The sequence below is a fragment of the Teleopsis dalmanni genome, chromosome X, assembly GCF_002237135.1.
Source record: "Teleopsis dalmanni isolate 2A chromosome X, ASM223713v2, whole genome shotgun sequence".
NCBI lineage: Eukaryota > Metazoa > Arthropoda > Insecta > Diptera > Diopsidae > Teleopsis > Teleopsis dalmanni.
The window spans coordinates 39,735,004-39,752,275 of record NC_051848.1 but is presented as its reverse complement, the minus strand read 5'-3'; the positions used below and the strand labels follow the sequence as shown (position 1 = coordinate 39,752,275).

At 26.1% G+C, this 17,272-nt stretch overlaps 1 protein-coding gene across 1 annotated transcript in view; it reads right to left on the bottom strand.

Annotated features, from left to right (window-relative positions):
• Positions 1–12,789, bottom strand: part of LOC119689493 (homeotic protein caudal) — a 54,954-nt gene extending 42,165 nt beyond the window's left edge. The window contains exon 1 of the mRNA XM_038104326.1: positions 12,037–12,789. Within this exon, the coding sequence (XP_037960254.1) occupies positions 12,037–12,715 (679 nt within the window). The 5' untranslated portion in view covers positions 12,716–12,789. The remainder of the gene's footprint in view (positions 1–12,036) is intronic.
• Between the last annotated feature and the right edge of the window lie 4,483 nt (positions 12,790–17,272).

Below are 17,272 nucleotides of genomic sequence, written 5' to 3'. Positions count from 1 at the left end.
AATCTAATTGTAATAGTTTAGAAAATGTTTAAAATTTAACTTCTTATAAAATTATAAAATTTCCTATATTTAATAATAATAATAATTTATATGAAACTATTTTTATTTTATAATTAAAATAGCAAACTCAATATAAAAATAATAAAAGAAAATAATTTAAAAATTAATAATTGTAAAATAATTATTAGTAAATGTATTTCATTAACAGTAACAATTATTTATATTTTTTGAACTACAATGATTATTATATTAAATTTATTGTTATATTAAACAATTTTAATACTTATAAAATAAAATATATTATAATAAAAAATAAAAATACACAATTACCATTATAATAATATTGATTAAAATAATAATAATAATTGTTGATAACAAATAATATTGTATATTAATAACAATTATAGTAATTATTGTGCTTAAAATTATATTAAAAATTTAAAAAATTTTTTAAAATTATTATTTGATAATTACAGTAAATGAAATAATATTAATAATAATTATAATTAAAATAATTATGTATAATAAATATTAATAAAATACAATATTAAATACATTTCTAATATGATTATATATAACTAATATATTCATTTTGAAACATTTAATAATTAATTAATAATAAAAATAGTGTTTATAGCTGTATTGTGTTTTGTATATATATGTTAAGATATAGTTATGTAGCCTTAGTCAAGGTAAACGTATTGAAAAGCATTGCGTGGCATGTATTTTACAAATTTTTTTCCAAACTATTGGTTATTGGATTGGGCACAAACATACAAATACTTATGAATAGGAAGGTAAGCACTTAATAATTATTAAAATTGATTGATAAACCAATTAAAAGGCGCAACAATTTTATATCGACATTTCATTATAAAGTACAAAGATTGTGTATACATTCGTATTAAATTTTAAGTATTTCGTAGTTTTGCTTGTTTTTTGTAATAATTTTATAGTACTTTTCTTGCAGTTATAAATTCTAAAACAATAATTTATCATAAGGTATTTCCAATATAATTGTTGAAAAGATTTGCTAAATGTCGCTATTTAATTTTTATTGGAAGTCATACTAATTTTTATTGGTTTATGACGAACGTGCTTTAATAAATTCGGTTTGGCTTGATATCAAGCAGTCGCAATTGACATTATTTGCCGCGATAATAAAACCGCGTATCACTCAAACGACTTTTTTTATCAGAGAACAGAAAACAACAACAACGCAGGATTTACACACCAACAACAAACGATTGACAATGAAAAGCGATACAATAACAAAAATGCTAATCTAATCGGATACAAATTTGTGTTTTTTTTTCTCTTCAATTTTATTTCCACACCTATTGACGACAACAACGGTAAATAAAAAGCTAAAAATATACATTTTTTTTTTCAAAAATCCAAATAGAAAATATCAAGTATGGTTCAAGTTGGGGTGGGGCTAAAACATAACCCATTCGAACTAAAAGTTAACAGTATAGGTTCTAGGAAAATTGATAATGAAATTTTCTCCAAATACTCTATTCACTGAAATTTACTAGATCAAAAATTCTGTTCATTATATAAAACCATTAGGGTAAACAATTTAATATATTGAACGTTTAAACATACAAAAGAGTTTAAAGTTTTAAAGTTTTAAGAATATCTTATGATATATATATTATAAATAACAGTTTTTTATTGATATTTTTAACTTAAGCAATTTAATATTTTATTTTCAGGCGCGCTGATTCTGAGCTTCACATTTGGCAGAAGCCGAGTTCGATTCCTGGTACTCAAAGTCTCAAAAAATAATTATTTACGAATAATTAAATACAAGAATTATTTTCAAGACCACTGATGATGGGTATTTGGAAATACTCGAAACAGCTGTATGGTCAGCCAAAAATTCAATTAATTAAAATAATATAAAAATGAATTTTTGTTGTTGTAGTTCACTACTGTTCGAAAAAACCTCTTTATTTTCATTTTATTAAAAATAATATATTATTAATAGAGAATAGAAATCAATCCTACGAAGATTATGAGTGGTAAAAAAATCAAGTTTATTTGTGTTTTTGCCTTTCATGATGGTTTATGATCGTTCTCCATTGGTGTTTTTTAACTGTAGCTAGAGGTTATGTTATATATTTTAAAAGACTTTTGGAAAATGTGTTGTGAAACCGTAGACAAATGAACATTTCGACTATCGGTCAGAAAAAATATATACATAAATTAATAAGATTCTGCACTATTACACAAAGGACGTGCCGTGCCAATCAACAATATCTGACAAGATTTAGCAAGTCGTTTCGATCGCACAATATATTGGATAGATAGTGACTAGATATAACCTCGCTGGATACTCCGCATGTACTTTGAATATTAAGTGTTTTATTCACATTTTTTAGTACAGAAATACTTTAGTACTATTTTTACGTTAATTATTTTAATTTTTATCATTCTAAATTAATATTAGAATTGTATTTTATTTGTGTTTGTAATTTATATTCATTTTTTTTTTAATTATTATTTTTACCCTGTCATTGTTTTTAATAATTATTTCACACTATGTTTCTTTTAAGTTTATATAAAAAATTTATATATATATATATATATATATATAAATACTTTTTTTTTTCAGTTTTTTAGTTAATTTTTTTTTTTGTGTCGTTCCAGTATTTGCAATTTCATTTATATTAATTTTGTTTATTTAATTATTATTACATTTATTCTAATTTTTTATTATGGAAACATTTTTAAAATTAGCCATTTTTTGTTAATTTATAAGAGTCATGTCCAGTGGCGTAACTACAGGGAAGCAACTGGAAGCAACGCTTTCGGGCCCCCGAATTTAGGGGGCCCCACTATAAATGTTTGTAAACGTTTTTTCGTTGGAATAACTTCATATTGCATTTTATAAAAGACACGTAAATTTTAAATTTAAAGTACATAATATGTATGTACTTCAAATAAAATATTAAACCTATTTATAAAATAAAAAAGTTTTTCTAAGAAAAGTATGTGTCGTAATCGAGAGTTTATATGGAAGCTATATCTAGATTTAAACCCATTTGAAAATAATTTTGTACGTTGTCTTTTGCAAATATCAGTACTGTATACACTAAATTCTATTTAAATACCTTTATTAAAAACGGAGAAACCTCATATCCGATTGTTAAGTTTATATCACAGCTGCAAGAAATAGACGTCAAATTTCAATCAAATCAAATGGTGAACAGGGTCGGCTAAAAGTATGTGTGTAAAGTTTCATTCGAAGAGTTCAAAAGCTGAGAGAGTAGTTTGAACTGAAAAAGTATATATATACTGTACTGATATATACTTAATGGTATTTCCGACGTTTCCTTTAATGCGTTACGAAAATCTTGACAAACCTTATATACCCTTTTCACATTTTTCGTGTAAAGAGTATAAAAAGAGGGGCCCCTTAGTATGTTGATAGGGGCCCCTTAGTTAGAATTTGCTTACAGGCCTAAAAAATGTAGTTACGCCACTGGTCATGTCCATTATTATAGTGCTATTCATAACTTTGCTGAGAACAACTTTTTGTATTTTATTTTATTTTTTTTTCTTGAGCCCTGAATCTTTATATTACTATATATTAATGTTTCGAGTCAACTTTTTAATAAAATAATATATCATATCATGATATATCATTATATATATAATGTTATAGACTTAGATGACTAATATAATGTTAGATATGTATGACTTTTCATATCATTCAAAACTCATATTTCTTTGTATATATATTAAGATATATATATATATATATATATATATATATATATATATATATATATATATATTTTAAAATAATTGGTGTATTAAATTAGGGAATAGTCTTTCACTACGTTCAGAAGTAAAATTTTAAGTTGATTTTTGAACTATAGAATGCTCTCTTTCTCATTATAGCTCCCAAATTAATAAAATTAATTTAGATTAAAGTTAAATTTTTTATTTACCTACGGTACACAAGCGGGCAACACTGGACTGGAGTATTGGAATAAATTAAAAGATGTTTGGTTTCTGAAATGCAAGTACTTCTGTAATTATCTTTAATTTATTCGCTATATATCCGAAAAAATTTTGTTTGTAGTGCTGTTCTCTGATGATGGATCCTACAGTTAAGTACGTTGGTTCTCATTAGTTTTTTCATTATAAATTAATATAAATATTTTTCAAATATATTTATAAAAATTTTTAATTTTATTAATACATTTTTTTGTTTTTGTTATTCTAATTTATTTTTATTTTTTACTTTTTTTAACATTTTATGATTGTCCGAAATCTATGCAAATGATTATTTATTTTTAATTGTCTTAATAAACATTAACTGAAGTAGTAAAAAAGTGTGTTAAGTAGCTTCTAATCAAATGCTGAATATAGCTTGATTTACAGTTGGCTTTAAAACGATTTAAATTCGTTTTTAATTAGATTAACACTTTATCTTAAGATTTTTCTTTATAATATTTACACGGCATGCATTGCTCATTGGGCCATTTTAAACAATTATTGCTTCAAATAAACGCTTTAAATTGACTTCATTCGAGAATGAATTAATTATATATAGTTAATAATTTAAACTGATAAGTTGATTGAGCTGTATATTAATAAAAGAAATCTTAAGCAATTTTATGTTGACAATGAACAGTTTTCATAAATTAATAAATAGTGCTTATGATTCAATAATGATATATTTTATTTCATTAATAAATTTTGTTAACGAAATGTTTGCTAAATGAACAAATTTTTAGAAAATATTCTAGTAATTATATCTTTGTGTTCATATATATATGTTGGAATTTTTTTAATAATAAAATGAAAATTCTTTTTAAATATTGAATACTAGATATATAACTTAAGGGATATTTTGAATTTCAAACACGGAATAAATTTAAAACTTCTAAGACGAATAGGTTTTTTTTTTTAAACAAAAACTCGCTAATTGATTAATTAATACTTACATATACGTCTAACGCCTAAAACGCTTCAAAAATTGCATAGAACAATCAAAAAATAACCTAAAAATCATCACGAGATTATTGACCGGTCACTGTAAATTGAATAATCACCTAACAAAATTAGTAATTCAATCCAAATTAGCCTGTAGATACTGTAGAGAAGAGAGAGAAACTGCATATTATGTAGTTGGGGAGTGCCGGCACTGATGTACAAGCGGAATAAACACCTATGAGGGTATTTCATGGATCATAAGTATTCAAGACTAGGATCTTGGATTCTCCAAATCCGATAGATCTATATATTGTCTCTCTAAATGAATACATATATCTATAATTAAAGACATTAAAAAACCAAAAACCATAGACATTTTAAATACTATAAAGCAGGGTTCTGGATTACAAAAAAAATGAACAACTCAAAACTTTAAATATTTTAGTATTATAAAGCAAGGTCTAGAAAATTAAAGAGAATTTTACAGCTCAAGACCTTTAATATTTTTAAGTGCTATATAGCAATGCTTTGTTATTATAGGAAAATTCAAAACATTTCAAAAATTAATTGCTATAAATTACAGTTTCTTAATCGTCGGTCCAACTGAATTATACATTCGTTTTATAGAATAGTGAATGACAGAATTTCGTCCTTTATAAAAAAGGACATTTCTTGAATTAGCTATTAGTTATTTTGTATGAATACTATATTTACCACACTTTTAAGTATAATTAGGTTTTGTGTTACAATTTTCGGTAAAAGGTTACCGAATACCAAATTACTGAAAATCCCTATTCATAATATTAATTTGATCTATATTAAAAGACTTCAACTAATGAAATGTTTTTTTTAAAGCTATTAGCTCAATATATATTAGAAAAAATACAGGAATATAGCAATAAAAAATACAAAAAAATTATATTTATTTAAAAAAAAAAACAATTTAAAATATATATACCAATTTTTTTTAAATCTATATAAACCTAATAGCCCACAACAAATAATTAAATTTAAAAAAAAAAAATATTGATCATTAAATAAGAAATTCTATAACAAAAAGTATTTTAACATTAATTAATTAGAACTAACTTTTAAGGCGTTTTAATTAGTATTATGATTATTGTTAGGGGATGTGCCACTGCGACCGTCGGGTTTATTGTGCCCTCTCTGTTGGGCCCTGTTGGGTCAATAAAAAGTAGTATAGAACCTACTTTCCAGAGTTTTATTGCTGCTTCTGTAAGAATATACATTTCCAGCTGCCTATTCCGTATGTGCATTAGCATAGTGCGTCGTTTTAATCAGTAAATCTGGACTCAATCTAGATTTACTCTCGATTTGTCAAAATTTAGTTGTCCAATCGAACGTTTTTAGAGTAGTCTGATATATTTATAGTAGTGTTAGTAGACATTTATATTTATCATAAATATATATATTGAATAAAGTCACACTTTATTTGTCAAGTCATATGAAATGGCGGTTCATTTCAAGGTAAACTTGGTAGAGTGTTATATATTAATCTCAAGTGTTATATATTTCTGTCGAGATTTAGCAATTGAAAATGAAAATTGCACTAGAGTAAATCTCAATTGAAAAAATTACCCCAGATTTACCAATTAAAAACTGCATTAGATGATTGTGTTTAATAAACAATGGTTATTAATCATTAATTATCTATTTAACTATTTGTTTTTAACTATTTAAGAAATAGTTAACAACTATTGTGAACTATTTAAGAAATTTTCATATCATGTATAAGGGTTTAATAGAATTATTCTACCGGAAAACCTCTATTAGAGTAAGCCATATTATTCAAATTATTTATATCTACATATATAAGCGAATAAATACAGAAATATTAAAAGTATTGGAGGTCAAATACTAAACGTTGGAAAATATCAATATTCATTAAAAGGTAGTAGAATAATATACTTAGTAGTATTTGTGAAAATAGTTTTTTAATTTATAAAAACACATATATATATATTATATATAATGTTACATAGAGGAGCATAAAAACCAACTGCCTTAATCTTAAAAATTTTTATGGAATTAATAAAACACATTAGCATCGGTTTCTTCCCGCTAGTTTTATTGATTTTGGGATTCTTCATTTTGGCTTTCATTTTATAATACAGAAAATGTTTATTGTTAAATGATTTATGATTCAAAATTAGTCAACATTGTATTCATACTGTAGCATTAAATAGTTAGCTTAGTCAGCATATTTTATCTAAGCATATTTTTTATATATATATTTTTAACAATATTTTTAAATGAATTTATACAAATGTATATTGCATAAATTTAAATTTTTTAACACCTTTCAAAAAATTATGTACATTTTTATAATAAATATCAAAAATATTTCCTTCACATATATGCGAAGTCTACTTTGAGAATTTTGGGAATAACCCACGTATTATGAATACAAATTTATACAAATAAATTATAATAATTTCATTTTTTAATTTAACAAATAACAGAGAGTGTTAAGCAAATTAGATGTATATATAAAATATTAGGTATGACGGTTTTTAGTGTGAAAATTTGCTGGAATTAATTTATTTTAATAAATGATAAATTGAATCATAAAAAATATTTAAAAAAGAAAAAAGTTTTTATTTAAAATCATTTTTAAAATCATTTTTAAACTACTTCATTTAGATAAACTACCTTTCGTGTAAGTTTATATAGTAAATATGTATGTATAAATATGGTTCAGGATTTTTTTGTCCTTAGAAAAAAAAATCCATTAGGTAATTATATTTAGTTTCCGTATTCTTTTTTCACAATTATCTGATAAATGTGTTAAATTTTCAAATTTTTCTATGTTTTCCGCGAAATATGTTTTTTCTACTCGTCTAACAAGGCCATCCAATATTTTTTTTTTCTTTTTGTTATATTGTTACTACAGGTAGTTGTGTGAACCACTAAAAGATACAATTACTTGTATTTTTGTATTTAGAGAGTACCTAAAAGTAGTTAATTTTGTATACCATTTGTACGTTAGTATAAACAATAGCATATTATATTAGGAAAACTATAGCACTCGCTAAAATATTTTAACAAAACTAATTTTAGTCTAAACTATTGTAGTCCTAAATTAAATTTTATTAATTATAGTGGTCTATATAGGATTAAGACAACCAAAACATTCAGCCCTATTTATATGGAAATTAGTTGTTATCCTTAATTACAAAAAAAAAAAAAAACAAAAAAAACATTAATTAATAATATTAATTAATTAATTGTATACAAATATATATTAGAAATGTTCAGAATAAAACGCGCCCGGTTTAACTAAAATTCTTAAATATGTGCAAATGTGAATCCCTTCAGACTACAGTGCGTTTTCATAAATGTACAATACAAAACAGGGTATCTATATATAATTACTAAATTTTAGTTTTAATTTAAAAGCAGTGATTCTCGACTGTATTTTCGCGGACGGCAGATGGTCCTCGAGATGGCTGAAAATGGTCCATAAATCAAATTTAACCTCACTTATTAGAAAATAATCACAAAAAATGTTCAAGTAATTATATACCTATTTTAACATATAGCCCATATAATCTACATATGCACTTATACAATTCCTCATACATTATGACAGAAAGGCATTAAAAAGTATATTAAAATAATTATACAGTTTATTATACACTTTATACTTAAAATAAAAAATTTCATGGTAGTCCTTGGTCAAAAAAAGGTTGGGAACCACTGATCTAAACCATCCTAGGATTTAAAACTAGATTTTTCAAAATTAAGGTTTTAACTCTACAATACAAATCCATTGAATTATACAAATATTTATTAGTTATAAATTATTTATTAAAAATAAATGTGTATTTAAAACATTTATTTGAAAATTTTTTTATGTATATTTTCACACTTGAAAGAAGTAACTCAATTGTTGTGTAATTTCTCATTTTCTGCAGAAAATACTAAAATTGTTGGTAAGATTATTAAGATATTATGCATTAATTATAAATAAAGTAGTAGAAAGTAGTGTTCTACAGAAATTTTTTTAGTCCTAACAATAATTTTATTCACCAATCACTACCATCGTTTTATATTATTATTAATTTATTATTCACTGAGTAATATACGAGCTGGTGCACAATAGAAAACTAACAACCTAAACATGCAAAAATGATGTTCAAAAACAACAGACAGAATATTTGCAACAATAACGACGTTGTTTTGTGTAACACAGAATTTTATTTATATGTACAATATCGATTTAAGCGAAAAGTACAGAATAGTGAACTACCTGTTATAAAAGAATTATTGAAAATTTGAATTTAGAAAATTTTTTTATTGATTTACAATATAGTAAATCTTCTCTTATAAATGAATTATTGAAAATTAAATTTTTGTGAAACTATTTTTTACAACATTTACACATTACTAGTATAAAAAATATATCAACATTAACGTAAATCCGTGTAGTAACGAGAAAATTTGCTTTATCTGATGCTTAATAATAACCTTAAAGAAACGTATATGCTCTTAAGCCACAACGTTACAACAGCTCTATAATCACCCAAATATATTGGCTATCATCAAAACAAAAATTTAGAAAAATATATAATATCAATGGATAAGAACTATTCATCGAAACTAACCATAATGAAGGTGCAGTGTATAATGGATAATTAGACAGAATTCATTGTGATGCAAAAATTTGCAGTAATTGTATTTGCACTAATAATTTTATGAAGTTGCCGACTCTACTTTACAAAAGCTACAAGTTGCTCAAAGTCAGGCTCTCCAAAGACTCTTCAAAGTTCCTTTTTTACATCCGCACAAATGACATGCTTAGAAACCTTAGAATAGATCCGATCAAAAAATACATAAGGGACAGAAACCTGAAGTTATATGCAAAAACTGACAGGCTATCCTACTTAGCACTATCTAAACTTAGAGAAATCACTATCCGCAAGGGGAGGTACGCAGATCTTAGATCAATCACTGAATAATCATGAAGCTAATAAGGAATACATAAATTAGTCAATAAGATGGGTGGGACCCTGTAGTACGCCCAGCTATCAAAGAGTAAAAGTGCTCAGTTGCGCTGACTCGTAAAAAGGATCAATATACATAATTTTATGAAACAGAAAGGAAAAAACGAATATATATATATATATAAATTTTATAAAGGAATATTGATTTGATTTTGAAATCTAAATATAATTCATAAACATTCGCTTTATATTAAAACAATCTTTGCTGTAACATTTAGAAACGAAGAATTAATAAAAGTTATATGATTAAAAAAAATGTTCAATAAAAATTGAGGAAAAGAAATTTAACTCGCTTAAATCTTCTAGAAATTGTTTATAGTGTATAATAGTGTATAAGTGTATAATATTTATTGCAAAATAATGCTTTAATAGCTTTCATCAAACACATTAAAAGATTTTAATGCAATAATTTACTAACTAATGCAATAGATTTGTTTTCTTATATATCTTAGAGATATATTCAATTCAATTCAATAACCAAAACTGGTTATTAAAAAAATTAAGATAACAATTAAATTTAATTTTATTGCATAATTATAACACAATATACATATGAGGCTTTTCATACAACATATAAGAAGGTCACAGTCTTAGACATTTCTTCTATTTTTCAAATATTTGTAAAACTTGAAATTAACCCATGAATTCATATGAAAGACAAATCTAAATCTGAATCAATCTGTATGCAATTTCTTAAGCAATAACAATCTAACGTTCATTTTCAATTTAATATCTATGAGTTATCTAACTATCTATAATATAGTTAGATCGTATATGAAAATTTTTATAGGCAGGATATATGATTTGTTTGTATTAAGAGAAACCCTTTTTCAGTGCCCTTGTTTAATTATAGCTTAATTAGTCAGCTACAATATTTAGTAAAGATATAGACATAGTTACAATTTTAAACTAATCAAGTTTAAACTGATCAAGAATCTGTCTACTCTCAAATGTCTTCTGTAACACATTACATATATTATAATATACCTTTTATATAAACATTAAAATAAAACTTATAATAAATATTAATAACAGTAATAATTTTCGTTTCTACTTATATATTTTGTAATTAGTATTAATAAATCTGTGTAATGCTACGAAAATAACAAAAATTTAAAATGAGATCCTTAATTAACCTACCCGTCTATCTCTCAAACACTTTTTTTCTGTTACAAATATATATAATTATATCCTATTTTAATTTATCTTTATATGCGCTGAACTTAAATGAATATTGATCTTAACAGAAACGTACTTTGCAGAGATTTATATTGGACAGAATATTGGAAAGAATATCTTAGGCTTTGCAGAAAGATACGGACTTTGGAGAGATTTATATTGAACTGAAAAATGGAAAGAATATCTTAGGCAAGCTTGTAGTCTTAACTACTGGTAAGACATGGGCTTAGCATAGATTTATATTGAATAGAATATAAGAAAGAATATCTTAGACAAGTAGTAGTCTTAACAGAATATAAGAAAGAGAATCTTAGACAAGTAGTAGTCTTAACCCTGGTAAGACAGGGGCTTTGCAGAGATTTATGTTGAACAGAATATAGGAAAGAATATCTTAAGCAAGTAAGTAATCTTAACCGCTGGTAAGACATGAGATTCGCAGAAATTTATATTGGACAGATTATAGGAAAGAATATTTTAGACAAGTAACATAAGTAGTTTTTACCACTAATAGGACAGGAGCTTCGCAGAAATTTATATTGAACAGAATATAGGAAAGAATATTTAAGACAAATAGTTTTTACCGCTGGTAGTTTTTACCGCTGGTAAGACATGAGATTCGCAGAGATTTATATATCTCTACATGTAAACAAGTTCAGAACTTAACGACGTTATATTACATACATATATGTGAATATTTTATATGCAAACCCTATTTAGCAAAAACAATTTCACAAAAAAAAACATCTAAAGGATACTTTTCAAAAAAAAAAAAAAATAAATAAATTGTTTAGAAATTATAAATACCGTAGAAAAAAATAATACCGTACATTCGATCAAATTATTAATTAAATTACAATTAATTTGTAAATAGTCTTACCTGGTGTAGGTTGAGCTGGGTAAGATGGTTTTTTCATCCAATCATAATATTGCGCCTTAACTGGTGATGTCCGATTGTTGTTGTTATGAATGCTACTATTATTGTTATTGTTGGCTGTTGTTGGGCTTGTGTTGTTATTTGAATGATGTGTTACATGATGTGGTGACGAAGAAGATGCAGGAGCACCAGGGCTTGATATTTCACTACCAGATACTGTTATTGGAGGTGATGGTAAACCTTCGGCGATGTGTTGCTCACCAATACTACTAGCTGTTTCATTCAATTGCGTGTTAGTCGATGCTGGACCTGCCGTTGTTGAGCTGCTGCTGCCGGAAGCAGTGGAATTACTTGAACCGCTGCCATTACCGCTTCCACTACCGCCAGTGCCATTAGGGCCACCGCTGTTAAAATATGATTGCTGATGCAAGATTTGATGCGCACTTGGCGCATTTTGCGTAAAATTATCCGAGGAAGTTGGTGAATGCCAATCTGAAGCCGGGGTAACAACTGAATGCAGCATATGATGATTATAGTACATTTCATGTCGATCCATATCGAATTGATGATTTGGAGTCGTGTGATAGTTTGCAGCCCATTGCCATGACTGACTACCGGGATAGGGCAAATTGGCCGCACTGTGCTTTTGCGTATATGGCAATGCGTTGTAATATGAAACCATTTTAAATGCTTTTAGAGTTGCTTAGTTAAAGTAGTTAAATATTTTTTAAAATATATTTATGCTATATATTGTTATTCAAGCAGAATAATGTATAATATTATTAATGCTTTGTATACTTTTTATATTTTTTAATTTTTGATTTTTTGAGTTTTTGATTTTTTGATTTTTTGCCGAGTTAATGTACGTATTCTTGTATTTGTTGTAATTTTTTTTTCCGTTACTAACGAAATTGGTTTTTATTAAAGTTTGTTTTGGTTGAACTGTGACTTTATTGGCTATGCGTAATTGTTGCACTTTTTGTCTGGTAAAATCACTGGTCACCGTTTAGAGCTTTAACTCCAACGAATAAAAAATTATATATTGGATATATTTATATATATCTAATTTTGTGTTTTTAAATTTTATTTATGGTGATATTCTAACAATAATATATTTGTTTACATTTCCTGTTTAATTAATTGTACTTAATAACACTTGGTATATATATGATTTACATATTTTCAGTTTAAGTTTTTTAGAACTAATTTTCATAAACTGCTATTTTTTTTACATTTTATCTAAATCTCGTTATTAACTTTATGTCTTGCAGTTTCTACCACTTCAGGTGCACTTCAATTTGCAAATGAAAATAAAAACTCCGCTTTGCTCCGCTATTCGTAATTAGGCGACAAATAGTGCCAGATCAAATCAGTCACTGTTTATTTTTTTTGCACTTAATTTTTTTAATTTTCTAAACACAATATTTTTGTTTATAAAATTTTCAAATAATTATTTTAATATTAAACAATTTATAAATTAATTGCTATAATATATTTTACGCTCTCACAATAATTGCAGTTTATAATCCAATGCAACTCCGTTTATAACAAAAAGGCAAATCAAAGTTTTTTGTAGAGTTGCGCGATTTTTTGTTGCTGTTATAACTCTACACTTGTTTACGTATGATAATAATAAAATCGAAACTGCTTCTGCTTGAGAATTTTTTGACACCGTCTTTTGTTAAATATACTTAATACTTAACGTGCGATAATACCTTCCGATATTACCGTACACCGTACTTGTTAGTCTCTTACTGAAACACCGATAAAAATTTTTACAATTCTTTTTCTGCTTTGCATTTCGGCTAATAATACGTTTGCTTTACCTGACAACCTACCTACCTATCTGCCAGCCTACGAAACTTATCGGCTTATCTTTGTTTTCGAGAGCTTATTGTTCACTTACTTCTTTTAGCGACCGTCTCTGGCGACCGTCATTGAGAGCGTGTTTAGACTCCGCCTTTTAGCATGTGTTGGTTTTAGAGCACAGCCCTACAACACACAACCCTCTAACGGAATTTGGTATTGCTTGTGTAAATTCAAGATGGCTTATGTTTCATTTTTTGTTTCAGTTGAACTGTTTGCCGCTTGTTTCACACTTACAGTTCTACGCTGCTCTGACTATTAGTTACGCCTCAGTTTAACCCTAGTTTCCCGAGGCAGACTTTTGCTGTGTGTAAAAATATTGTGAACATATCTGATTCGTCGTTAGCTGGAAAATCTTGTTATAAGTAATCATACCTGTATATTATGATATATTAACAAAAAAGAAAAAATGTAATGCTTTTGTTATTAATAAAAATTGCATTTTATTAAATTAGAATAATGATACATTTTGTGTAATTGCACAGATAAATGCCATAAAATGAATTACATAATATGTAAACCTTATAATATATCATAAAATAAAATTATTTTTGAAATTTCATTAGTTAATTTATATATTTTCAATATGGAGCATTAAAAGTAACACGTTGGCTTTTGTAATAATTGAAAAGAATATAGATTTAAAAAAAAATGCATTGATAAAGTGTCATTGAAAACCAAAATAATTAAAGAATACTCTCAGGTTTTTCATAAAATAGAATATAATTTATTCAATGAGTCCGCAGATCCAATTCAAAAACAACATAGATCAAATTTTAGGTCACCACACATTTCAAAAGTTTTATAAAAATATTATTTTTGAAATATTATATTCGAACATTATTATAGACTCGAACAAAAACGAATTAACTTAAATCCAGCTGAGGATATATGTAAATACGAGAGTAAAACTATTATATATATATGTATGACGTTTTCGATTGGTAAATCTGGAGCAAATTTTTTAATCGAGATTTACTTTTAGTGCAATTCACATTTTCGATTGGCAAATCTTGAGCAAAATGTATAACACTCGAGATTAATTTATGATACTCAAGATATTTTGTCAAAGTAGCAAGATTTCTCTGAAATTAACATTAGCTTCAAATGATTTGACAGTTAAAGTGTGATTTGTTTGTATTGTATTGATTGAGAGAGTAAATCTAGATTAAATCCAGATTTACCAATCGAAAACATCAAAAATAAATACATGCTATATAAAATAAATGAGTAATTACAATTGAAGCCACAAATATTTAAAATTTTAAAAAAATTTGTCTTGAATTCGTAACATTGTTGACAATTTTTATATTGTGTTCAGACCTTTGTACTTAACTTATCTTTGTACTTATAATTACTTTTTTCAGACAAAATCGACATAAGTATGTGCTAAAATGATTTTATAGGCAAACTTAGTATTATGGCAATGTTTGTTGTGCAACAGTGTTTACACTATATAATTAGTGAACCGCAATTAGCAATTACAAAACAATTGAAATTAAGTGTTTATATTATAACAAACAACAAATAACAAATATAAATTATTTCATTATTAAATAATTATTATTAAATATAAATATTTTTTTTTCTGTGTTGTTTTATAAATGTCATATTATGCCGAAAGTCATGAGGCACTGCAAAATTGTTGTTACTCTCAATGTAAATTAAAAAATTGAGATTGAGAGAAATATCGGTTTAAATTTGGTCATGGTGACGACGTTTGTGTGCCTCGACAGGTTGTTCAAAACAGTGTTGCTCAGTCATAAAAATCATAATCGAATTCTTACACTTATCAATTTTAAGTATAAACTGACATAATAATAAATAAACATTTTCACAACTCATATGAGTTCTTTACTTTTGCTCATTTTTCGTCGCAAATTGTAAGAGAGCATGTTTTTTATTTAAATTTCTTTTAAATTTAGGCACAATAAAAAAATACAAAAGTAGTAGTAAAAATATGAAAGTGATAATACGGATATGACTCTCTGCATAACATTATTTGTCATTTAACTGCGTGCATAACAGGGGCCTACGCACTAGAACATGTAGTAACCAGATTAAAGTGGTTAAAGACAATATTATCTTAATTACAGTTAATTAGTGAACTTTTAGGCTATTTTAACTCAATTATATTTATAATTTTAATATGAGTAATGCAGTCAATTTTTGCATAATTAGTAAATTTAACCTAGTACCAAAAATCCATTTTGCACCGAACATTAATATAAAACTGCATATAAAAAAATGTTCCTACAAAATTTTTTATTCTATTGAGTTTTATATAAAAACATATATTATCCAATATAAAAGTTGAGGGATCGAAAAAATTTAACAATCTTCGAGGTAATGCTTTGAAAATGAATCTACGTCTAAAAATCTACACTAAATTTATATTCCCGATACTTAAATCATATATTTTTGAATTGATTTTTTTATTAATAAAATATATAAGGAATTTTCATTTCTATTCATATAAAACTGCTTGCAATCACTTTTCAAACACAATAACCTTAGCGTGAAGAACAGAAAACTGATCTACAGCCAAATAATCAGACCAGGACTACTCTATGGGTGTGCCGCATATAGTAAAACTGCCAACTCTACTATCCAGAAGCAGCAAGTTGCTCAAATTCAGGTTCTCCAAAGACTTTTTCAAAGTACCTGGATACATGCGTACAAATGAAATGCTAATAGACCTTAGAATAGACCCGGTCAAAAACTACATAACGGACAGAGCCCTGAAGCTATTCCCAAAAAAGGACAGACTGACCTACTTAGCACTATCTAATCTCTCAGAATAATCTCTAGCCACACAGAGCGGTACGCAGTTCTTAGATCAGTCATCAAATAATCACGAAGCTTATGAGAAATACATAAATTAGTCAGTGAGAAGGTGGGACTCTGCAGAATCCCCCCAGCTATCAAAGAGTAAAAGTGTCCAGATGCAAGTATTTATCCCAATAAATGTGTGGCAATTAGTTGCATGATCCAGATCAATCCTTTCAAAATACATATAGGCATGTGTAAGTAGGAATATTACAAAAAACAACAATTATTTATTAATTGCTAATTTATAATTGTGGTAATTATGCGTACATATGTTTTCCAAAAAACAAAAATAAATAAGCAACGAGTCTTATTAAAATCCATATTTCAAACAAAAACAGTTAATAAATTTTTAGAAAAGTTGTAGTTTTATATTATATTATTTTTAATCATTTTTAATCATTTATTTAATCCTTGATATTTATTTATAGTTTTTTAGTTCATAAACTGCCTACACAAAGGCAGTTTATTTCAATACGGCAAAAACTGCTGGCTTACGTTCGATAATTGTGAAGTGTAAACACAGTATTAGATAATTGAAGTG